Source organism: Podarcis vaucheri (assembly GCF_965113315.1).
Source record: "Podarcis vaucheri genome assembly, chromosome: 3".
NCBI lineage: Eukaryota > Metazoa > Chordata > Lepidosauria > Squamata > Lacertidae > Podarcis > Podarcis vaucheri.
This window is the reverse complement of record NC_138761.1, coordinates 103,950,772-103,975,960: the sequence shown is the minus strand read 5'-3', so window position 1 is coordinate 103,975,960 and position 25,189 is coordinate 103,950,772. Positions and strand designations below refer to the sequence as shown.

Below are 25,189 nucleotides of genomic sequence, written 5' to 3'. Positions count from 1 at the left end.
AACTAAAACACAGAGTGTCAGTTATTTACACTTATTAGGATATTATACTTTGAAATGTGTGTGAGAGTGAGAGTAAGTGTAAACTGTCGGTTGTCAGCTCCAATTCCAACAACAACAACAAAAAGTATGGCAAGGCTGCTTATGAGCTCCCCTGCTGTTTAAGATTAATGTAAATGACGTCATACTAGAACTAAAACAACCAGAATACAAAAGTTGTAGAATGCTTTATTTCATTTTGGTGTAGTGCAGCACAGTATTATCACTACTTCCTATTGTTCTGTTAGTTATTTTGGTTCCTACTGTAGCTTTGTGGATTTACACTGCCATTGTGGTCCCATTTCAGTTTTTGCCTATTGCCTGTAAATACAATAGTGCATCATCTGTGATCCTCAGCCATGATTCAGGCAAAAATTTTCATTGCCTTTTCAATAGCCTTTTCATCTGTTGGTGGTTTTCTTGGACTACCAGGCTGCAGATATTTCTTCACTGTCGGGATGTTGCTTATTCTCTCTTTAAAGGCCTAAGAGAGAGAGAGTGTGAGCAAAATATTTTAGTAGAGAAAAGGAGAAATGGTGGTATCCCCAAATAATCATTTGCCGCTTACGGTTACTATGATTTCATAGTCAATAATGAAACTACAAGTGATAAACTTTATATGTACTCAAACTTTATACGTACACTAAACCCAGTTATTTCAGGCATGCACCTTTGGAAAGGGAGGTCAACATTCGAGCTCCATTGCAGGTCTATAATCATAGGTAGGTTACCTGTTTGTGTCTAAATTTAATTCACAAAAGGCTTATCCATGAATGTGGGCCTCCTGTGTGATTTAGACTTTTTGCAATAGAAATCCAGAGACAATGGTGTTTTAGATATGCAAAGAATAAAAGTGCCATACTAGAACTTTGCTTATGCTTCAGTAAGCATGCTTACCTTTAAAAGAGGGAATTTGGAGAGAATATCAGCCTTCAGCTCTTCTGCCATTAAAATGGTTTCAAGCAATTGAATATCTGCTCTGCTGAGCTGATTTCCTACCAGGTAATTTTGTCCATGATCTTTGAGGACCTGTAGAGCAGGAAATGTTCGAAGAGTACTTCAGGTACATACACAAAATGGAGAATCTATATCTGAACCACTTTTGAATATCATGCTCCCAGATTACATTGTATCAGGAGATCGAGAGTATTTGTATCAGTTCTGATTCATGTCTTCTAACAAACTGCTGGCTAAGAAAGAGAAGCTTGATCATTACATTCCCTCTTCCCAAACCACTGCTTATCATGTTTCAATGCGGCTGGGCAGATTCTGAGATCAGAGTTCACATGGTAAACGAACACTGTGTGTGATTCATGTTTTACTTTTTTTACTTTTAGCTCAGAAGCTTGGAAAATACAAGGAATAAGGAAATGATTTCTGATGAGCCAAGCAGTCCTATCAACATTACCAGCTGCCAACTCCAGCTGAGCACAGGTGACTTTGTTGTGTTAAAAGGTTTGTAAGTTTCCTTCGCCCCATACCTTTTCAAAGACTGGAAAGTATCTGGTGGTGGCTTTTTCAATAACATTTGCAAACTCCTTCTCCTTGCTGTCAGCTGGCTTGAAGTGAAGCATCTTTTTCAATTCATTCAGATCCATAGCACCTTCACAATACATATCAATCCTATTTGAAAGAGAAAGTTTTTCCTCCTCCCATATTCAGATAATAATAAGAAAAACAGTAGTGGTTGTATAAGATTATGGATTAAGAATAATATGGAAAGAAAGGAAATTAGTAATTTGAACAGGTTAATTTTATTAGAAAGTGGATATTGGAAAATTGCTAAAATGAGATTTAATGAAAATCAGTTAGGAAGGATTTGAGGAAGTCTCTCAATAATGGAATGTAATTTGGATCTTTATCTGTAAGAAGTTTTGAATGTATGTTTGTTTTTGTTTTTTGTATGTTTTGTTTTTTGTTATTTTGTATTGCGTAAAATTTGGAAAATTTAATAAAAAAAAATGAAACAAGAAAAACAGCAGTGGTAGCAGCAGCAGCAATAGTACTAATTATGATAATGCAGAGCCAAAACCTTGTGGGGGAATTGGGCAGTAGTGTCACAGGCAAAAATGTATGATGACCCAGCAGAAAAACAAGTACAATGATCCTGTATGTTAGAGAAAGGGCATTTTCCCTGGAAAGAGCCTCGCTCTATGCAACAAAAGCCCCTATAATTTGCTTGACATTATAGTGATCTTCACCAGCTACACCTTTTATAAGGAAAGCCTTATATCAAAAATCAATTTTATACATTCTCAAGAAAAAAACCCCCCAAAACCAAACATTGGGAAGGGACAATGACCTCCCAATCTCCTATTGGGATTACATGAAAATTCATTGATTTCCAAGGAACCAGTCCACATGAACTTTGCTGGGACTGGGAGGTCAAATTACCTCATACTGGACCCTTTCTTGCCCAAGATGAAACATGCTGACTCATAACTCGTCAGTAGATCATATGACAGACCAGAGATGATCTTATATCATGTACAGCCAACCAAAGTATGCATTTAGTAACCAAATTTAAAGGAATGTTACAGTGCTCTCTGCTTTACGTCCTTCCCATAGAGATTATATTTGGCTGCAATGTAGTTGAGAATAGCTCGGGTCTGCACCATCTTCATCCCATCCATTTCCACCATGGGCACTTGCTGAAAGAGCAGGTCTCCACCTTGTGAAAGGAAGATGAAAAATCAGTCCATCCTCCCAGGTAATTACTATGGAAATTAAATTTTCAGGAGCATCTCCCAAGCCATGCTTTGATTTTGAGACTTTACTTTTACATTGTGCCTTTGCGATAATCATGTTTGCCTCTGCTTTTCCCTCAAAACCCTTTTGCAGAACATGTGCTAAAATAGTACAGCAATCAACCATTGGAAACTAGTTTTGTATGTTATTTAAGCTACTTCTGTTCTCCAGCTAAAAAACAAGCAAACCATTCTGCACAATTCAGAGTTGAGTGGTATGTGTTGTGGGTATCTGGATAACTCTCTTTTCTTTCAAAGAAGAGGGGGAAAGGCAATATAACCAGATCACAACTGTGTATCACACGCATTCCTGCCTGAAAGTGTGCACAGTGCAGAACTGGAGAAACAAGTCCACTTTGAAAACCCCTGCTATTAAGACTATAAGGCTTTACTGTACTAGAAGACAGTCCCACTGATATTCAGATAACATACTCACCATGCTTTAATTTTTCTAGATCTTCTTTGGTCTCAATTAATTGTTCTTCAAACTAAAAAATAAAAGAGGCAGAATATTTCAAGGGTCTCATGAAATAATTTCAGGCTCCGAAAATGACACAGGGCCTTTCAAGTTTTCAAACTACTGGAGAAAATTTGATGAAAACTCCCTTTTCCCAGCCGAATTCCGGGCCAGCCCGCCCAATAATTTTCTCTGTCTGGGACAGAACAACAAATATTTCCCATGCACAAATCAAGTACTACAGGCTAGTCATATCATTTTAGCACTTGAAGCAGTAAATCCCACAATGACCGCTCCCCACATTAAATGGGGGTGCTCTTTGCGTGGTCATGTGAAGCCCCCTGGACCCTATGTGGCACCATTAGCACAGGCTTGGCTTGGCCTTCCCCAGGTGGGACACCTGGAGGTCTCCGCCTACCTCAGCCAGTTGCCGAGGGACCACCTGCCCACACAATAGGGGGAGGATCTTACCTGGGAATCCTCACTTGGCTCCAGAGCTTCTCCCACCCTCCCCACCCTCAGTTAAGACTTCTTTTGCAGGTTAACCTTTTCTCCACAGGTATGTGGGCGCTGCTGCGTCAAGGTCGCTATTGAAGGGCCGGAAAGGAATTCTCCTGCATTGGCAGGTTTGCCTTTCCCATAGCAAAACATCACAACTTTGGTGGTATCAGGCCTTGGGCGGAATCCTTTAGTCTATCTTCCCTAAATGGGGGGGGGAGGCGTGCAGCAGTGACTCATGCCCCCCTTCTGTTTGTGGCGGCGATACCAGGGTTCCCCGTTAAAGGGGTTGTTTGAGGGGAGGCTTTGGCCGTACGCCTGGAGGTTGTCATTGCTCTCCCCTGCGACGGCGGTGTAATGGGGCGGGCTCTCTCTGCTTGAACATATGTTCTCCAGAGCCAGCCCATCACCCCCCCCATGGATAACCCTGATGTTCCCCAGATCCCTGGCGGGGGACTGAGAGGGATAAACGTCCAGTGCCTGAGCCAAGGTCTACCCACATCTGAAACATAATAAAGTTGTGGCCAATTTTAATCCCATAGCACGTTGCCTTGAGTCGTTATTCCACACGGGGGCCGCCCAGGGTTTGGGTGACTCCGCCTGTCCACACAATCATATCTCCTCCCCCCCTCCTTAGCAGCAATAATAATGAATGAAGATAACTCATCAATTAGCTGCCCCTTCCAGGATAGATAAAATCCCCTGCCTGAAGCAGGCACCTCACTCACAAATGATAATGCTGGACCCAAATTTGGAAACTGCCTGAAATATAAGAATGCTGGAAAAACAACAGTTCCCTTTATTCTTTTTTGGGAGTGGGGGAAAGGTGCTTTCTCAGAGAAATTCTGAAGACAAACAAACCTCGACTCCTGCTGCAGCCAACAGCCACCTTATGCTTTCCATTCGGCCCCTTCCATTGAAGTAGTAAAGCTTAGGTTTCCCAGCCATGTTCCTAAGTGTTTGCTTTCCTGTTATGATGAGAGACAGAGAGAGAGAGATTGTGAGGTCATGTTTGATAGGGAAACCACTGCAGAGCAGGACAACTGTTCAAAATGCTCTGTTGATTGTTTACAGCAAGGAAGTATTTCATATTAAAGCCTTCTGGTTTATTTTTTAACAAACACTTTTTCATAATCATGGAGCACAAGCAGATAAAATAGGAAGCAAGAGTTAAAAAACACCCAACTATCTATGACAGGGGTCAGCAAACTTTTTCGGCAGGGGGCCGGTCCATTCATATATGAATGGATCCCTATGCCCCACAAATAACCCAGAGATGCATTTTAAATAAAAGGACACATTCTACTCATGTAAAAACATGCTGATTCCCAGACCATCCGTGGGCCGGATTTAGAAGGCAATTAGGCCGGATCCGGGCCCCGGGCCTTAGTTTGCCTACCCATGATCTATGAATATCACCCCCTCTTGGACAGCCACGGTCCATGATGTTCCCAGAGCCACAAAATTGTAACTTCCCCCTCGTACTTGCACCATTGCCATTGCCATCAGCTGCCTCTCATCTCCTCAGGCAAGTCTAGGCACATAGCTTTCCAGCATGGCCAACCGCCAGGGATGATGGGAGTTTGTAGTGATGAATCACATCTGAAGCACTACCTCTTTGACTGGCTGGCTAAACCAGGTAAGGATAGCTGGTGGGTCTCAAACCCGTGTGAGTTAGGCACCTCCCCTCTACGCAAGGACAGGCTCTGGCAGGTTGAGGGATGAGACCAAAGGTGGGTCCAAGGGTCAAGAAGGCGGTTTCTGCACATGCTGTAGAGGGAAGTGAGGGGCAGATGGGGCTCATCAATCTGGGAAGGTAACCCATCTAGGAGGAGGTAGCCTCTGACCCTAAACCTCCATTGCCTTGTGGGATATCCTAGGAAGAAGAAAAGGCTAAGGATTAAACCCTAAGCAAATCCAGACTGGAGTCCCTAAGACAATTGGATGGCATCTACACCCTCCTCAACCCTGGATAACCACACCCATTTTCTACATTCCTTTCAATAATATATGCATTTATATGCACATTTTACCTCACCATATGTGTTTTTACACATTGTTTGGCTGGAGAACTGCAGTCAAATTTCAAGGGACAGCTATGTTTTTGGGAAATGAAATTTAGTGAATTGCTATTTTAAAAATTGAAATATACTCAGAGTCGCAAAGTGATTTCATGCTCTTTATTCAGCTCATAGTGGTGAGGAGGAATGGAAGTCCCCTCAAAGTATCTGCTTTATATACATTATTTACACAATGGGCTGCACGTGATTGGCTAATTCCGGACTTTTCCTGTAGGCCAATCAGGTTGTGGATTCACTTCTATCTGGAGCTGGATTGGGTGGCTCCTGCTGACCAATCATACTGCTGCATTGTTCTAGGACCAATCAGACTGCTGCAGTTTGGATCCTATTCAACTGAGTACATAACACCCCTCCCCTCTAAGCTCCAGTCCTGCCCGGGAGGTCGCATTCATAGTCCTCAAGGTACGCCGGCGGCCTACATGTGCGTTGCGGCCTGGGGTGTTCCCTGGTCCGGGGTTCAGATTCTGGCTCGTGTTCCAAGGATGCTGGCTGTGATGGGGCCGTTTGGTCTGGTGCAACCAGCTCGCTCAGTCGTGGTTCTTGTTCCGGTGCCCTTTCGGCCTCACGTGTCCTCTCTGTATTTACTGATTCTGCCTCTCCTGCTGGCCCCTCCTGTTCTATGGGCCTCATTGCCCCACTGTCCCCTTGGGACTCCTCTGACCTATCCTCCTCCTGGTTTTCTCCTGGGAATCGTTGCCGTATCTGGTCGCAGTGGCAGCGCCAGCATTGCCTCCCATCTGTTAGCACCTTGTATGACACGGGGCCAGTGACCCTGGTGACTGTGGTGGGTACCCATGCTGGGCCTGCCCTAAAATTCTTTGCGTACACTGGGTCCTGGGCCATGAAGGTCCGGGGGTTCCTGCCTTCCCCCACCACTACCTCATCCTGAGCTCTATCGGGGTGAAGGCGGTCCAATCTGATTGCAAGGCGCTGACCCATTAGTAGTTCAGCGGGGCTCCGGCCAGTCGTTGAGCTGGGGGTGCTGTGCTGTGCTAGAAGGAATGTGGCAAGACGGTACTCCCAGTCCCCTTGCATCATGCGGCGAAGGGTGTCCTTGGTGGTCCGCACCATGCGTTCTGCTTGGCCATTGGTGGCAAGGTGGAATGGCACCGAACGGATGTGACGGATGGCGTTCTGCGCTGTGAAGGTTTGGAATTCTTCTGGTGTAAATGCAGTCCCGTTGTCTGAGACGAGAGTGTCAGGGAGCCCGTGGGTTGCAAACAGCCTGCGTAGTACTGGCTGCGGACGTGGAAGTGGACGGTACCAGTGCGACTTCCAGCCACTATGAAGAATGTTTTCCCCTGAAAGGGGCCAGTGAAGTCCACATGCAGGCGTGACCATGGTGCAGACCTTGGGGGATCTGGGCGGGATTCTTGGCAGACCTGGCTTCTATCTCTCCATCGATCCCCGGCCACCACACATAACTCCTGGCAAGGGCCTTCATTCTCACTACCCCTGGGTGTGTCTCGTGTAGGGCTGTGAGGACCCTTTTGCGGAGGGGCTGGGGAACAACGACCCTGCTTCCCCATAACAGGCACCTTTTGTGGGCCGACAGTTCATGTTTGTGGGTTGTGTAGCCGGCGAATTCTGGCCCGGGGCTGCTGCTGGGCCATCCCCTCCACACCCAGTCCAGGACCCGGGAGATGACCCTATCTTTCTTGGAATTGTGTGCAACCTCTTGTGCCTGAATGGGGCGGTCGGGAAGCAGCTCCAGGCTCATAACCTCTTGTGCAGGTGCTGGGTCGGGGCCTGTTTCCGGTAGTGGTAGCCTGCTGAGGGCGTCCGCATGGCCCATCGCCTTCCCAGGTCGGTGAATCAGTGCATACTGGTAGCTGGCAAGGAAAATTGACCACCTGAGGACGTGAGGAGACAGTACTTGGGGGGTCTGCTTTTCGGGGGTAAACAAGCCAAGCAGCGGCTTGTGGTCAGTCACCATGGTAAAGGGCCGCCCGTACAAGAAATCATGGAATTGTTTTACTCCCTTCACGATTGCCAGACCCTCCTTGTCGATTTACGAGTAGTTCCGCTCAGTTGCGTTGAGTGTCTGGGAAAAGTATGCCACCAGTACCTCTCTTCCATCCAGGAGTTGGTGTCCCAGGACAGCGCCGATGCCATAGGGCGAGGCATCGCATGCTAGCACCACCGGCAGCCTCTCGTCAAAGTGTGCCAAGACCGAGTTTGAGACAAGCAAGTCCTTGACTGCCTGGAATGCGGCCTCCTGGCGCTGGCCCCACACCCAAGGGGCCCGCTTGTCCAGGAGTCTGTGTAGGGGCTTCACTACCGCCGCCTTGTGGGGAAGGAAGGGATGGTAAAAGTTCAATAGTCCCAAGAAGGCCTGAAGTTCAGTCTTGCTCTTGGGTGCTGGGGCATCACAAATGGCCCTTACCTTGTCCCCAGTCAGGTGGACCCCTTCTGCGTCCACCATAAATCCCAGAAAGTCCACCTGAGGCACTCCTAGTAGACATTTTTCCCGCTTCACCTTGAGACCAGCCGTCTGGAAACGGTGCAGAACGGTGCGGAGGCGGTCCTCAAACTCCTCTGGTGTGGGCCCAGCAATCAACACATCATCGAAGAGGGGGGTGACGCCAGGAATCCCTTTAAGGAGAGAGTCCATTAGATTCTGGAATATGCCTGGTGTCACGCTGACACCGAATTGCAGCCGCTTTACCCTGAACGCTCCTCTGTGCGTCACAATCGTCTGTGCCTCTGCTGTGGCCTCATCTACTGGCAGCTGTTGATATGCTTGGGCCAAGTCCAGCTTGCCAATTTTTTTTGACCCAGCCAAGGTGGCAAGGACATGGCTGACCACTGGCACTGGGTATGCGTGGGTCGTGAGGGCCTTGTTTATGGTACATTTGTAGTCTGCGCAGATGCGGACCGAACCATTAGGCTTGACGGGTGTGACGATTGGGGTTTCCCAGGGGGCATTAGGCACCGGCTCCAGCACTCCTTGCTCCACGAGCCGGTCCAATTCCTCGTCTATATGGGGTTTCGGGCGAATGGGACCCGACGGGCCTTGAGCCTGACAGGTCGTACTGCGGGGTCAAGCTGTAGAGCAATGGGGGGCCGTATACTGTCCCAATTTCCCATCAAAAACCCCCAGAAATTCCTTGCATATGGCGTCAACGTCCACTTGTAAGCTAGTGTGGTTCACCCCGGTGACGGCTAGCCCCAGTGGTCCAAACCATGCCAATCCCAGTAAGCTAATGTAGGGGCCCTTGACCACAAGCAAGTCCAGTTGCCGCGTCCGTCCTCGATATTGCACCCTGAACGTTTCTGGAAGTCCCGGAGGGTGAATGGGGCCGGCCTGAGTTTGGGACCCCCACTAGGACACCGTTTCCTTAAGGTCCTTGCCGAGATTATGGATAGAGTTGAACCCGTGTCAAGCTCCATGCGGCACGGGGCCCCCTCTATCTGTACCTCTACATAAATTTTCTCTACGTTGGGGTGGGGCAACTGGTATACCTGGAAGTCTGTGAGCTCCATCGAGTTGCCTTGGTGCGTTGGGCCCCGGGACCTGGGGCTCTTGGATTGGTCATCTGATGCCTGGCATCGGGTGGGCCGAGCTCGACACACCCGGGCGATATGTCCCGATTTTCTGCACTGCCTGCACTCTGCGTTGCGGAAACGGCAGGTCCTCCTCTTGTGACTTTCCCCGCAGCTTGCGTAGTTCCCTCCTTCTCGTCGAGGCAGCTGTGGTCCGTGTGCTGCTTGAGTGCGCTGCTGTACTCGGTGCACCTCCTCCCTGTCAGATCCTGAGTCGTCGATGAGGTCTTCGTGGTGGACCCTCGGTTGGGACGGCAGGCTTGGTCGTGCCTCTCGTGTCGACCTCTCGGCAGCTTCTGTTGCCAGGGCCTCCTCCAGAGCGACCTGGAACATTAGGTCCTTCTTAGTGTAGAGGCGTCGTTGCAGCTTCTCATCCTTCAGGCCACCGACGAGGCAGTCACGAAGCATGTTCTCCAACTCTGAGAAGTTGCAGAACCGGGCGGCTTGGCGGAGAAAGGTCACAAACCCAGTTATGGTTTCCCCAGGGGCTTGTCGCTTTGCGTAGAAGGCATTTCGACGAGCCACCACTGAGGGCTGCTGCGAAAAGTGCCCCTTCAGCTGTTCCATTATTGTTTTGTATGGAACAGTAGCAACGTCTTCAGGTGCAAGGAGAGCCCAGGCGATTTCACTTCTATCTGGAGCTGGATTGGGTGGCTCCTGCTGACCAATCATACTGCTGCATTGTTCTAGGACCAATCAGAGTGCTGCATTCTGAATCCTATTGTTCTAGGACCAATCAGACTGCTGCATTTTGGATCCTATTGTTCTAGGACCAATCAGACTGCTGCAGTTTGGATCCTATTCAACTCAGTACATAACAAAAATGAATCTACTTTCTCTCCCATTCTTACCCAAGATTTCTTTTTCCTCTGAGGTGCAACAAAGACCAACCCCATATTATTTTTAGAACTCTGCTCACTGCCCAGCTCCTGCCTTTTGTCTGTCCAAAGGGAAATGTCTCTGTTCTGAGGATTACAGGTCTGAGGATTACAGTATCCCCCCTCCCCAACCCACAAACCTTTAGTACTCTGCGGGTAAGAAAAAGAAAACCTTTGGGCAGAGGTGAGGTCTTTGGAAATTGTCCCTGCACCACTCCTCTGTCCAGGGTGTTGCTCTTGAGCAATGACTCTCCAAAGCAATCATCTACCTTAGAATACTAACCTGCTGCAAGTCCTGAACAAGTGGAAGTTCTTCTCAAGTGAGCCCCGTACTTGTGTGGCTCAGGGTTATAAAAGCTCAGAAGCTCCACCTTCCGAGAGGAAAGAACAGCTTATCTGTAGCAGGAACTCCCTATTGCAAATAGAAAAACACTTACTCTGCCTTTCGTGAGACTTTTCACCTACAACAAATCAGTCACTCAAAGTTAATTCACAATGGGAAAGGTTGTCTCATGCTTGCGTAACATGATGCAACTCGGTTTATTGTATATCTGTACAGCTGCGCCGAGGGCAAACATTCCTGGTCTTAGTACTGTATATTCAACTGAAACCTTTGTATAACTGGGCAGGAGGCCACTGCAGTCTCTGGTTGCAGCTGCTAACCACAAAATACAGGAAAAGGTCAACTACACAGGGCTTCCCTGTTGGTCCTACCCACCTTTTGACGGGGGTTGGGGCGACTAGATCGCTACAATTAATGGTATGCAAAACTGGATTTCTACAGGCAATCCAGAAATTATTCTTGATTTGTTAGGAAAGATACCTGATCCGGATGATCAATTGAAAACCACATATTTGTAGTCTGGCTTTGACAAATTTGTGACAAATCATAAAACTGAGAAGAACATTCCTTGAGGATAGCATGGTGGACTGGTAAAGAATTGCTGCTATGGCTGGTCAGACTAATTGCTGTAGAAGGCTATGAAAACAGGTCATTTTCTGGCAGGGAGTATGTTAATGGGATTTATTTTCCTTGCCTCTAATCCAGCAGGACCACACAGATCCCATCACATCTACGCAAAGCACAACAGGAACTAGTCATGACAGAACAGATATGTTATTGACTGCTCAAGTAAAACATGGCACTGAAGTACAAACGCTGTAGAATGCTTTATTTCATTTTATTGTACCATCACACAGTATTATCATCTCCTTTTGTGGATTTATTTGTAGCATTTGAACTCTGGAATGCACCAGAGAGGTGGTGGAACTCAGTTCCAGTGAGTTCCAGCTGAAAAAAAATCCTTGCACAATATCAAATGTTTGTTGGCTCTGGCAATTTCATTCTTTGACTGTTGGCCGTGCTGGCTGTGGCTGATGGGAGCTGTAGTCCAAAACCCCTGGAATGTTTCACACCAGGTTTGGGAAGGTTGCATTAGACTAATATCTAAAGGAGGCCTCAGAATCTTCACAAAGAGTTCTCATCTACTACATTTTTCAAGAGTTTGCAGTCAAAAGCATTTGAGACTATGGAACCAAGAGGAAATACTATTTTACAGATTTAGGCTCCAATCCTATACCTACATTTACCCAGAAGTAAGCTACGCTGAATTCAAATGGAACTAATGCCGAATAGACATGAATAGGACTACACTGTTAATCCTCCAACTAGTAAAAGAGAAGTCACACAGATTTGTTAAAATCATGCCAGTATTTGTAGTGATCATCATAGCAGATGTTCTCAGATGTTGAAAATCTTCCTGATCTCTTGAAGAGCCTTGTTGTCTAATTCAAATTTCCTCTGGCTGCCTGGCTCCAAGAATTTCTTAATTGTGGAGATGTTGCTTACCCTTGCCTTGAAGTCCTAGATTGAAAAACAAGAAGCACGTCTAAGAAAAAGGTACTAACATAGATGGACTTACACAAAAATGCAGTTCACATATTGGAGAAGAAGACCAGCCTGGCCAGGGGTGTAGGAAGGGGGAGGGAGGGGGAGGGAGGGGGCGTTCTGCCCCAGGTGCCACTCTGGCAGGGGTGACAAAATGGTCCCTGCCTCCCCCCAGCTGTAGAGCGGCAGAGGGCGTGTGCCGTCCATATGGGCTGCCGCTCTTGTGCGCTGTCCGTACGGGATACCGCTTGTGTGGCAGCCCGTACGGTTGCCGTGGGCAAGTAGCACCCCGTATGGACTGCGCATGTGTGGCATTTCATAAGGAGTGCACACGCGCAAGATGCCACACATGCACAGTCTGTACAGGCTGTGCCACCCCAGGTGCCAGAGAGGGTTCCTCCACCACTGGGCCTGGCCCCATCTATTGGCTTCAAATGTTTGCTTTCCTCTTCCCTCCCCATTCCTTTTTCCTTTTGTATCATGTGTATCATTGCAAGCTTGGGGGCAAGGGCCATTTTTACTTTCAGTATGTGTGCAGTGCTTTGTGTGCATGTGTTGAAGATTATGTCATTTCAAGCAGTTATTTTATCATAGGATAAAAGTTTAAAATCACAAAGTTTTTAAATGGTCATTTGATGGAGGAATGTTGAAAAGCATTAATAAGCATTACCTTGTTTTTCAAGCATTCAAAAACCATACAGAAAAAATTAAGCCCATGAGTCTAAATTAATGAAGTAGTGCAGTATGTGTTAATAAAAAGTTTTTAAAAAATAAAACCCATAAATACTACATGGGGTTATTAGTAATGTGGGGGGGGTCTCAATTTGTTCCCTTTCCTATTTATTTCAGATTCATAAAATAAAATTGGGTAAAAGGCTGGTTTGATTATAATAGAAATCCCATTCCTTCAAACTGTGGGATGTGAAACACAAGAGCAGTAAAGTACAACATTCCTAGAGTGAACATGTTTACACATGGGGAGGAACGTTTGTCCAGCCAGCAGGTAAACTTCCTGTTTCCTTCTGGGCTGGGACAGACTTCCCCTGCATGTGACTTGAAGTGGGTGTGGCCTCACCTGTGCAGGTAACAACAAAAGCACAGGGCAGGGCAGCCATCTCTCTCTCTTTTTGACTACATGCATCAAAGAAGCAACATCTGCTTAGCCAAAGATGCTCTCTTGGCTCCAGCCAAGAGAGGACAAAGGTACTGTCTTCTTATGAGATAGTTTCCAGGTATATGTTACTTTTCTACGGTAAGCTAAGTCTGCCTTCTGGGATCCTATTGTGAACAGAATGATGTGTGAGTAAACCTTTTTATACTTTTATAGGAGACTGTGTCGTGTCTTATCTTTTATGAGGGAATGAGGGGGAAATACCAGAACAGTTTTTATAGAGGCTTTAGCGAGCCTGAGTAAACGCATCTGCTGCAAGTTTAAAAAGGGGAATGTTACTCTGCTAAATTGTGAACTTGTTAACACAAGTTGGAAAGGCTATTATCAGACAATATAGCCTCTCCTACATCCCTGAACATTCCCACACAAACAAATAAAGATTCTGACTGATTAATGAACACAGTAACAATAATTTTCACATTCAATCACCTATGGGAAGGAGAAGATCTGTGGTCCTATTGTCCCATGGTCCTCAAGCCGCATGTGAAATCTGAACTTTCTCTATAGTCTTTCTACAAGGCCCCCTCCAACTCTATGATCTCGTGAGCCTTTTTCAGTCAGGTTGTCTTAGCATCAGCATCAAACTGAGGCAATTCTAGCCAGGAGATGAAGCACTTTTATCATCAAGCAAAGTAGATGCAGAAGTCTAGATGCCTGCTCCACAGAAACTTCCAGATGCCTGACATAAGACATATCCCCCAGATGGCCACTTGGACTTGCTCTCATACACCACCATAATCACCATCATAGAGATGATGACATGCTAAGTGTGGCACACTCCTATGACTGAAGTTTATCCAGTTGCTGTATTTGCACTCTGTGAATACACACAGTCTTACAGTTTCCGTTCCATCTCATTTCTCAGAACATGTCCTAGTTCACTCACTTGCAGCAGAGGAAAGGCAGAAAGAACATCAGGCTTCATCTCTTCGACCATCAGAATAGCTTCAAGCAGATGGACATCTGCCCAGCTGAACTTCCCACCAACAAGGAAATCTTGTCCATGATCTTTTAAAACCTGTGGCATACAAAGAAATAGAAGTCATTGTTGAGGGTTTGTAGACCCCTGGCTCAGACTGGGCCACAGAGGCTCGTTGTGGGTTATTTCTGCTTCTTTTGTGTTTCAGACATGTAAGGCTGAGAGGCAGGCAGGGACTGTCCCATGAGAGCAGCCAATTGGCTTTTTCGTTCAAATATACATTTTACAGACCTGCATGTATTCCCTGCATAACACTGAAAGTCCCTCATTGCTGTGATCCTCTGCTCAGTAGCATTGGAACTTGACATCTGGGGTGGGAAAACAAATATTTGCTGGACTCCAACTCCCATCAGCCCTAGCCAGCATGGCCAATGGTCAGGAATTAGGAGAGTTGTTAAAGGCAAAGGTAAAGAAACCCTGACAGTTAACTCCAGTCGCAGACGACTCTGGGGTTGGGGCAAGAGTTGTACTACCCCCAAAAAATGTTGGTGGACTTGTAGGTTTACTATTCCACATTTAAGTGCTTCCTCAGAATTTTGCTGCTGCTATGGATGGTTCCCCCCATACACCTTCAGCAGTCGATATCTAGCTGCATATTCTATGTTGCTACCTGACAATCCCTTACCTTTTCATAAACTGGGAAGTATCTGGTTGTGGCCCTCTCAAAAATTAGGCTAGTCTGCTTTTCTTTGTTTTCAGGGGGCTGGAAAGGGAGCATCATTATCATCCCCATCAGATCAGTTGTTCCTTCCACGTACATGTCAGTCCTGAAAGAAGCCATTAGCACAGTTACTTTCAGGGTTTGTTTTGTTAGTTTCTCTTATTTCTTTTCCTTTTTGCTTTATTATTATTACTATTATTTTATTTTTCATTTTTCCAAAGTTTCAATACATATATGCATATTCTACATATTTTCTCCATCTATTCCTATTAGACTTCCTATCCCCACCCCCACCCCGATGTTGGGAAAGATTGAGGGCACAAGGAGAAGGGGATGACAGAAGACGAGATGGTTGGACAGTGTTCTCGAAGGTACCAGCATGAGTTTGACCAAACTGCGGGAGGCAGTGGAAGACAGGAGTGCCTGGCGTGCTCTGGTCCATGGGGTCACGAAGAGTCGGACATGACTAAATGACTAAACAACAACAACAATAACCCCCCCGTGGCTTCCCATTTTCCCATTTTAACGCTGCATATCTTCAGACAAGAAATTACCACCCAATTATTAACGTGAAAGTACAGGTCAATCTAAATATAATTAGAGCATATCATAATTACACAGAAATAAGAGAATAATTAATACTGTATTATAAATAACATATGCAATGTATTTCCATTTTCTGATATTCAATCTGGCATCTTCCATACGTGGTTGGAAAGTTGACAGTTATGTTAAGCTTGCCATTACCATGTTATGGCACGGTTTTCCTCCCCAAGTAGCTATAGCCTAAATTTCCTTGTAAGAGTCACATTGTGACATAGCTAGCTCTAGCTCTAGGAATACAGAGATGCAAAAGCAGGAAGATAGCTGGATGTTTGCAGTTCAGTGCATACATTCCATATTTTCAGCTTCTGTCAAGAGCTGGCTTTCTATTAAAAAAATAGACCTAGAGTGAATTCTACATGTTCATAAGTACAGTGCTCTCTCCTTCAGGTCCTTCCCGTAGAGGTTGTGCTTTGCTGCGATGTAGCTGAGAATAGCTCGTGTCTGCACCATCTTCATTCCATCCATTTCCACCATGGGCACTTGCTGAAACAGGAGCTGTCCATCTTTAAAAAAGAGGGCGGGTGTGGGATAAGTGATTCAGTCCTTACCAACTTAAGCAGCTTAAACCAATACTTCAGATCGATTCAGACTGCCTTCTTTGAAAGTTAAAAATGGTGTATTAAGTCTCTGATACAGATCTTTCTTCAGGAAAATCTGCCTCCCTTTTGGTCTGCACAGCTCAAATAGGAACATGGAAAGGCATCGTTTTATTTCCACCCTGTATTTGTTCCATGCGCTATTTCTATTCTATTCATCATTGGCGAAATTACGTGACTTACACAACTCATTGTGTAAATCATATTGTCGTTATATTACGCCATCTCATTCCTTCTAATGCAAAGGAAGCACAACACAAATGTGTGTCTCTGTGTGTATACATCTCATGTGTGTATAAACGGTAAAGGGACCCCTGACCATTAGGTCCAGTCATAACCGACTCTGGGGTTGCGGCACTCATCTCGCTTTATTGGCTGAGGGAGCCGGCGTACACCTTCCAGGTCATGTGGCCAGCATAACTAAGCCTCTTTTGGCGAACCAGAGCAGCGCACGGAAATGCCATTTACCTTCCTGGCGGAGCGGTACCTATTTATCTACCTGCACTTTGACGTGCTTTCGGACTGCTAGGTTGGCAGGAGCAGGGACTGATCAATGGGAGCTCACCCCGTCACGGGGATTCGAACCACCGACCTTCTGATTGGCAAGTCCTAGGCTCTGTGGTTTAACCCACAGTGCCACCCGCGTCCCTTCATCTGTGTATACATTGTTTCAAATTGTTTTTAATGTTGTGTTTCAATGTTGTAACCCACCCTGGGACCTTATGATGAAGGGTAGGAAATGAATGAATGAATGAATGAATGAATGAATGAATGAATGAATGGCACAATCATTTATTTATTGTCTGTGGACAGAAAGCAACAACAGTGCATACCAATCATAGAATTGTAGAGTTGGAAGGGACCCTGAAGATCATCTTGTCCCAAACCCTTGCAATGCAGGAATGTGTAGCTGTCCCACACGGGGAACCTGCAATCTTGGGTTTAACAATAACCTTGCTCTAACCAACTAAGCTATCCAGGCTTAATCCCATTAACTGGATTGATTTCTCTTCTGGACATGAGACAAATAAGCAAACACTGGCAATTTCCCCTCCCATTTCCACTTTGTTTGAAATTCTTCAACATCCCTAAATCTAAATTCCCTATTGTTTTTCTAGTTCAAGGGAAGACTGAACCAATCTCACCCCTGAAAATAACTATGTGTAGACACTGACATGGACCCCAGGACAAAGTGGTTTTTATTTTTAACAGATTCAGTCGCTGCAGAGCCAGTCTTTAAAGCAGTTGCATGCGGGCAACACTTTCACCTATAGACTTACCATTCCGTAATTTTTCCAAGTCTTCCTTTTTCTCTATAAATTCTTCTTCAAACTGAAACAAAGCAGCCAATATATATATATATATATATATATATATATATATCCTAACTTTACAAGTCTTTGCTGACCTTGCAGAGAATAATTAACAGATACTTATCTTTTATTTTAGTTTAAGAGCAGCTGATGCTTCTTGGAATTTTTGAAAAACTGCAAGATGCGGTACAGCTTTTAAATTTCATTTTTCTCAATCCGTACCCTTCATTTGAAATGATTTCTATTAGAGAAGCAGTGGTTGAGTGAAAATGGGCTCTTTGTCTTTGCAGAAATCATATGCTCAGACTCTACACAATGCATATTTTCTTTACTATTTTTGTTTTCATTCTGCAGATTAGCCACGCTATTCATATAAGCATATTCCTAAAAATGGCTTCAAAAGACAAGCCATTCAACCCTTTGAAATAAGACCCAGACGGAGGACTCTGAACCATTGCCAGACATCCAATTCCCCTTGGCCCTCTTTCTGTAGCTGTGGAATACAGTCGTACCTTGGAAGTCGAACACTTTGCAAGCTGAACAATTTGGCCAATTTGCAAACGTTCTTTGGAACCCAAACGTCCGATGTGGGTTCTGTGCCTTCCTGCAGCCAATCGGAAGCCGCGCCTTGGTTTCTGAATGTTTTGGAAGTCGAACAGACTTCCAGAACCGATTCCGTTCGACTTCTGAGGTATAACTGCATTATGATTCCCCTCTCTTACTGGTGACATTTCTGTTATATATTCTAAAATATAGCCGCAGGTTCCCTAGCAGATGATTGATGCTGCAGTCCTATATCTGCTGAGTGCGACTCACATCTAAGTGAACATGCATTGGCTTCCGCTGTATGAGTCGATATGAAAAAATGGCATTTTAATTGTCAGCCAAAGTGTTTGCTTTCTGGGGACGGATATTTCCCATACAGCGTATGAGCGCCCAGAATTGAGAAAACCACACCCTTAAAAGTGGGTGGAAATTGGCTTCACTGCTTGAGTGACATAAGCAGGAGCACATTTTTGAAAGACTACACTCTATTTCATCATATGCTTCAGTAGTTTTCCTGAGCTGAAGCACACATATATAAATGCATATAAGAATATATACAGGAACATGCGCACACACAGTTATGTTGATAAGGCATCTGTGGCATCTTCTGCTTCCTGTGCAGAAGAGGCCATTTATTTTGGCCATTGTTGGTTCATCTACCCAGCATTGCCCCACCTCTTCCTTTTATGGGCACACAAACCTCTACTCCAGCTGCTGCAAGCAGCCAACGGATGGATTCCATCTTCCCTCTCCCTTTAGCATAGTGCAACTTGGGTTTCCCAGCCATCGTTTGGGGTAGTCTTCTACTCTGTCAAGCACAACACAATTGCCGAAACAGCTTCACAGTAGAACTGTATTGTGGACTGTCCTAAAAATGGAAGCGGGAGAAAGATGCATTAGAATAGGGGGAAATGGCCATGAGTCGAACAGCTTGTACTAAAGGCTGGTAGGTTTGCATACAATATTGTGGTTAAGATTTGATAGAAGAGAGCAGAAGGAAAGAAACAACAACTCCATGGGAAAAGACATTGGAAGTTGACAAAAATATGAAATTGTGTTTTGATTGTATATGCTAAAAATGTTGAAATGTAATAAAATATAATCCAAAAAAGGAGGAAAGCTTCAAGCTTTCTAGACTGTTCTTTAACCTGACCTGTCCTCGGGTTCTCAACTGATCCTCTCATGGTTGCTGACCTTATTTTCCTACTTCTTCATCCTTACCTTGGGAGATGAGACATCTTTATATGTTTCTCCTACTGAGAACAAAGAACAAGTGAGGCTCCTTGCAACCTGTGTTAGACAGAAGTACGATCTTTCCTATCAAGCATGTTGTTGTTGTTTAGTCGTTTAGTCATGTCCGACTCTTCGTGACCCCATGGACCAGAGCACGCCAGGCACTCCTGTCTTCCACTGCCTCCCGCAGTGAGGGAGTCTTCTCTTCTCATGAGGTGGCCAAAGTATTTGGAGCCTCAGCTTCACGATCTGTCCTTCCAGTGAGCATTATTTCCATTAATCAACTTGGCTTTCTTATTTTCCTAAACTCATTGAGTCTCAGTGCAATTGCATCGAAGGTAAAACATGCTCCCCCAAAACAGAGATGTATTTTTAAGCTCAACTTCTACAGTTAAACTCCAACTCTCATGCTTCAACAGGTAGACTTTCCCCCACTACTTTAGCTTCATGCTGAGGGTGAAATTTATCCATTGGGTTTTTGCCTCTTCTGAAGCTGTTCAATGCACAAAGCACCAGCAGCAGCAGCCTTAAAACTGAGGTGTTGAACAATTGCGCACATGCCTGGTTCTCTGCTGTTTTTTCAAAAATTGTTTTTGGATCTTTACACAGAGTGAACTATGCCCCCCATCCAACTTTTTGTAGCCTGATGCCACAGATGCTGCCCTTTCCTTGTCCCTCTTCCAGATTTGGATTGGATGGGGAGAGGCTCAGAAAGAATCTCTCTGGGGGGCACCTGTAATTTTAGAGGCTTCCGACTGAGGATTCATTCCTTCTGGATTTTAGCACATTGTAGCATGACATTAAGAGACATGGGTGGTGCTGTGGGTTAAACCACAGAGCCTAGGACTTGCCGATCAGAAGGTAGGCGGTTCGAATCCCCATGACGGGGTGAGCTCCCGTTGCTCAGTCCCAGCTCCTGCCAAGCTAGCAGTTCAAAAAGAGCACGTCAAAGTGCAAGTAGATAAATAGGTACCGCTCCAGCGGGAAGGTAAATGGCATTTCCATGCGCTTCTCTGGTTCGCCAGAAGCGGCTTAGTCATGCTGGCCACATGACCCGGAAGCTGTATGCCGGCTCCCTCGGCCAATAAAGCGAGATGAGCGTCGCAACTGGAGTCACGACTGGACCTAATGGTCAGGGGTCCCTTTACCTAGTGCTCTTTTGGCTAGATAAGGATCCACTGCCAGAAAATGTTGCTGTTGATCTGCAGTAGGCTTTGGGAACGTTTGGCCCTCCAGATGTTGCTGAACTACAACTCCATTTTATTTTTAGAACTCTGCTCACTGCCCAGCTCCTGCCTTTGGTCTGTCCAAAGGGAAATGTCTCTGTTCTGAGGATTACAGTATCCCCCCTCCCCAACCCACAAACCTTTAGTACTCTGCAGGTAAGAAGAAGAAAACCTTTGGGCAGAGGTGAGGTCTTTGGAAATTGTCCCTGCACTACTCCTTTGTCCAGGGTGTTGCTCTTGAGCAATAACTCTCCAAAGCAATCATTTACCTTAGAATACTAACCTGCTGCAAGTCCTGAACAAGTGGAAGTTCTTCTCAAGCGAGCCCCGTACTTGTGTGGCTCAGGGATATAAAAGCTCAGAAGCTCCACCTTCCGAGAGGAGAGAACAGCTTATCTGTAGCAGAAACTCCCTATTGCAAATAAAAAAAACACTTACTCTGCCTTTCATGAGACTTTTCACCTACAACAAATCAGTCACTCAAAATTAATTCACAATGCGAAAGGTTATCTCACGCTTGCGTAACATGATGCAACTCAGTTTATTGTAAATCTGTACAGCTGCACTGAGGGCAAACATTCCTGGTCTTAGTACTGGTCCTGGTCTTAGTACTTAGTCTGGCCACATGCTGGCCACATGACCCGGAAGCTGTATGCCGGCTCCCTCGGCCAATAAAGCGAGATGAGCACCGCAACTGGGGTCACGACTGGACCTAATGGTCAGGGGTCCCTTTACCTTTACCTTTAGCATGACATTGCAATAAGTTAACCATTGACCAGAAGTATGCATGTATGAACTGGTCCATTTCATAGGGATAGCTATTGCAACTAGACTGCCAACTTCTGAACAACCTCTGCCAAGCAAGCACCTTTATTTAGGTAATCATGTCACTGACTGTCCCCAAGTTTTAAAGAAGATTGTTAACTTTGCATGTCTGCTATTGTAATTGATCCTATATGTTTGGCAGTTATAGATATATTCTTTCCAAAGTATGTAACGAGAATCAGAGGGTCCTCTTAAACAATGTGGTCCCTCCACAATGCTCCAGCAAGAGTGGCTGATGTGGGAATGAAGAGGACTAGAAACTTTCCTTCTAATGGGCGTAGCCAGGATTCTTGTTAGAAGGCAGAGCAGCCAAAGTTATTGAGTTTTCTTTAGGAAATCACGAGTTTAAATACCCTGTAAATAGGACATTATGGGACGCAGGTGGCGCTGTGGGTTAAACCATAGAGCCTAGGACTTGCCGATCAGAAGGTTGGTGGTTCGAATCCCCGTGACGGGGTGAGCTCCCGTTGCTCGGTCCATGCTCCTGCCAACCTAGCAGTTCAAAAGCACATCAAAGTGCAAATAGTGCTCTGGCGGGAAGGTAAATGGCGTTTCCGTGCGCTGCTCTGGTTCCCCAGAAGCGGCTTAGTCATGCTGGCCACATGACCCAGAAGCTGTACGCCGGCTCCCTCGGCCAATAAAACGAGATGAGAGCCGCAACCCCAGGGTCGGTCACGACTGGACCCAGTGGTCAGGGGTCCCTTTACCTTTAAATAGGATATTGCGGCAGAGGGCAGGCTTCTGCTGTGTGTGTGTGTGTGTACAGAACCTCAGATAACTGAGTCCATTCAATGCTTTTCAATATTATTTGTGAACCTAGAGGGTCCCCTTCAGTATGCCCTCCCCCTCCCCTTGACTATGCCCATGTTTCCTTCCATCAACTTCCTTAAGTTATCCTAGAACTGAAGTCTGATTTTGGTTAATCCTTCCATCCCTTACACCACCTACAAGGGATAGGGAATTTCTCTTGAGTTAACCTGCCTTAGGATCCAAGTCAATATAAACATCAAAGCTCCCCTCTTCTCTTGGCACTGCAAATGCAAGGCGGGCAAAGCATAACCAGCTCTCTTAAAACTGATAATAATTTTCAGGCCTAGCCTAGGTGTTAAGTGTGTTCACTAAGAAAGTACCACTAGAACAAGCTAATCTCAAGTGTGCGCACAAAGCTTCACAGCATTAGAACACATTATTTTTAGACTTCTTAATCTGCAGAGGTGATTGCTGCCAACTAGGAGCTTCTATTCTTGGCAGCCAGAACACCAGAAAACCGACAGCTTTTCTGTCACTCTGCCCCACTGACAAAGCAATGGGCTTTCTGGTTGAATTTCTGGCTGCCATGCAGTTACAGTACAATAGTCCTTCCAGGGAAAGCTCACCCCTGTCTCCTGATATACTATTAATGTAAGCTCGTTCCTGCAATGCTTCATTTTCTGGACTCCTCCTGCTTATCCCCCAGACCTCAAAATGGTGGGTGTTGTTCTCTTTATCCAGCCACTTCCCGCTCCTCTTCCCACCTACCATTTTTCACATCTCAGGAGAGCAACCTCTGCTTCTTTCAACTTCTCCGTTTGCAGTTACCCCACAGTATTTCCTTTCCTCTATCCAACTTGCTGACCCAACTAATTGCCCCTGTTGTCTTTCAGGATTCCACTTCTAGGTCTCAAACCCCTTTCCCTTCTGCCCCTTCCTCTCTTTTCAACACCCGACCCTTCTGCTTTCTAAACGCCCCCTGCTTCTCCGTCGCTCACCTCCACTAAAATCAAAGTGCAACCGAATTGCATTTAAGGTGTGCCAAACTGGATAGAAATGCCAGTTTGACACCTTTGGTTCCTCATCCCTCTTTTCAATTATTACCAGATGACTGAGTGTGTAAGTAATCCTCCCCCCGCCCCCCCCCAGTACTAACCTCCAACCAAACCTGAATCCACTTCCAGGGTCTAGGCAAAAGAAACTGAGCTCTCCCTTTTCTTTGCTCGTTTTTGTTCCACCTTCTCTGAAGATTTGCATCTACAATTAAATAAAGCTGCTGCTGCTGCTGCTGCTGCTGAACAAGTCCAAGCAGTTTTGCCTGGCTGCTAAATCAGGGGGGTTTCCCTTGCCCACCTTTTTGCTGAGGGGGAGGAGGAAGTCCCCCCAAGGCCAGGCCTTTTCACATTCCTGAAGCGTAGCTATGCTACTCTGTTCCACAGCACAGCGCAGCACAAAAGACCCTTGTGGGAAGTTTTAAAAATACCAAACATATGTATCCACACAGAGAAACAAATCCATCTGTGCTACAGTCACATGGACACTGGGGAAAAAAAAATCTAGTCAATTAGTCGTCAATGCACAAGACACTTTTTGTCCTATTATTTACTTTATTTATCTGCAAAATTCTGTAAGGTTAGCCCATCTCAAATGGATTATTTTCTGCTCACAGAATCTGACTCCCCATGCATGCAAAGCAACATACAGCATCTGTGGGCTATGATACTGTTATAGAGCCTGTTCGGGAATATTAGAATTTAATAAACTGTAGTAATTAGGTAATATCAGGGATAGGAAGGGAAAATATAATCTGCAGACATTGTGCCAGACAAAGAAGCACAATCTTGGATAAATGCCTTCAACACCTGGAAACTCTTGTGATCTCCTGACTTGGATGAAAGTTAGTATAAGACTTTTAGATAAGGCTTATCAGGTGCTCAAGTTTTGAGTTTCTATTGCAAGGAATTTCCGGTTTGTACCAGCAAGGAATAGACATTTGGAGCTCGAGCTGCAGGAGAGCCACCTGATTTGTGGTTTTGCAGCCTATATAACACCGGTCCTGAAAGACCTACATTGGTTCCCAGTATGTTTCCGAGCACAATTCAAAGTGTTGGTGCTGACCTTCAAAGCTGACCTCTGGCCCAGTATACCTGAAGGAGTGTCTCCACCCCCATTGTTCAGCTCAGACTCTGAGGGCCTTCTGGTGCTTCCCTCACGGTGAGAAGTGAGGTTACAGGGAACCAGGCATAGGGCCTTCTTGGTAGTGGTGCCCACCCTCTGGAACACGCTCCCATCAGATATCAATGAGATGAACAACTATCTGACTTTTAGAAGACATCTGAAGGCAACCCTGTTCAAGAAAGTTTATAATGTTTGATGTTTTATCATGTTTTTCATATTCGATTGGGAACTGCCCAGTGTGGCTGGGGAAACCCAGCCAGATGGGCAGGGTATAAATAAATTATTATTATTATTATTATTATTATTATTATTATTATTAACTGAGTAGTCTCGCCCAGTCCCATAGTTGGGGTGGGGTGAGCAAGGGGGGGCCATTGAGTGTCCCAGCCTTTGTGTGTATGTACACAGGAGCGACGGGTAAAATGGCATCAAAGCAAACATGCACAGCTATTTATTTATATACTGCTTAATGATGGGGTATTGTTTGGCCTGTCCTGAACTTGTCCTGAATTGAGAATACATACCATATTTTTCTCTCCATAAGATGCACCCAACCATAAGACGCACCTAGTTTTCAGAGCAGGAAAACAAGAAAAAAAATATTCTGAACGAAACAGTGGATGTATGATTTTTGTGGTTCATGCTGTGTCCACAGACATGTGATCTGATGGTGAGTTTGGGGTAGCCCAATGCAAAAATCCTGAGGATCCATGTGGATCCGTGCTTTGTAACCACGTTTCTGCACCATTGCAGCTCCAGGCAACAGTGGGTGCGTGATTTTTTTGGTGCAGGCTGTAGCCATGGACATGCTATGTGATCTGATGGTGAATTTGGGGTGACCCAATGTAAAAATCCTGAGGATCCATGGGCTTTTACCTCCCCCCTCCCAGGCAGCCTCCACTAGCATCTCTCATCTCTCTTCCAATCCCACTGATCAGCTGTTTCCTTTCAACTCTCCCTTCCCTCTTGTTTGC

General features: G+C 45.5%; 2 protein-coding genes across 3 annotated transcripts; both read right to left on the bottom strand.

Moving 5' to 3' along the window:
• Positions 1-209: 209 nt before the first annotated feature.
• On the bottom strand, positions 210-11,058 carry LOC309528262 (glutathione S-transferase-like). Its single transcript, XM_082215678.1, has 7 exons — positions 10,527-11,058; positions 4,600-4,706; positions 3,220-3,271; positions 2,575-2,707; positions 1,518-1,659; positions 934-1,065; positions 210-520 (listed from the first exon to the last, which is right to left on the bottom strand). The coding sequence occupies exons 2-7, from the start codon at positions 4,684-4,686 to the stop codon at positions 401-403; spliced, it is 666 nt and encodes a 221-aa protein (XP_082071804.1). The 5' UTR covers positions 4,687-4,706; positions 10,527-11,058; the 3' UTR covers positions 210-400.
• A 331-nt stretch (positions 11,059-11,389) lies between these two features.
• LOC309528261 (glutathione S-transferase-like) lies at positions 11,390-23,349 on the bottom strand. 2 transcript variants are annotated; one of them, XM_082215676.1, is made up of 7 exons: positions 23,194-23,349; positions 18,704-18,871; positions 17,425-17,476; positions 15,919-16,051; positions 14,907-15,048; positions 14,189-14,320; positions 11,390-12,107 (listed from the first exon to the last, which is right to left on the bottom strand). In XM_082215676.1, the coding sequence occupies exons 2-7, from the start codon at positions 18,788-18,790 to the stop codon at positions 11,985-11,987; spliced, it is 669 nt and encodes a 222-aa protein (XP_082071802.1). In that variant the 5' UTR covers positions 18,791-18,871; positions 23,194-23,349; the 3' UTR covers positions 11,390-11,984. The 2 variants fall into 2 exon arrangements, with proteins under 2 accessions (XP_082071802.1, XP_082071803.1); XM_082215677.1 differs by lacking the exon at positions 23,194-23,349 and adding an exon at positions 20,746-20,857.
• Positions 23,350-25,189: the final 1,840 nt, after the last annotated feature.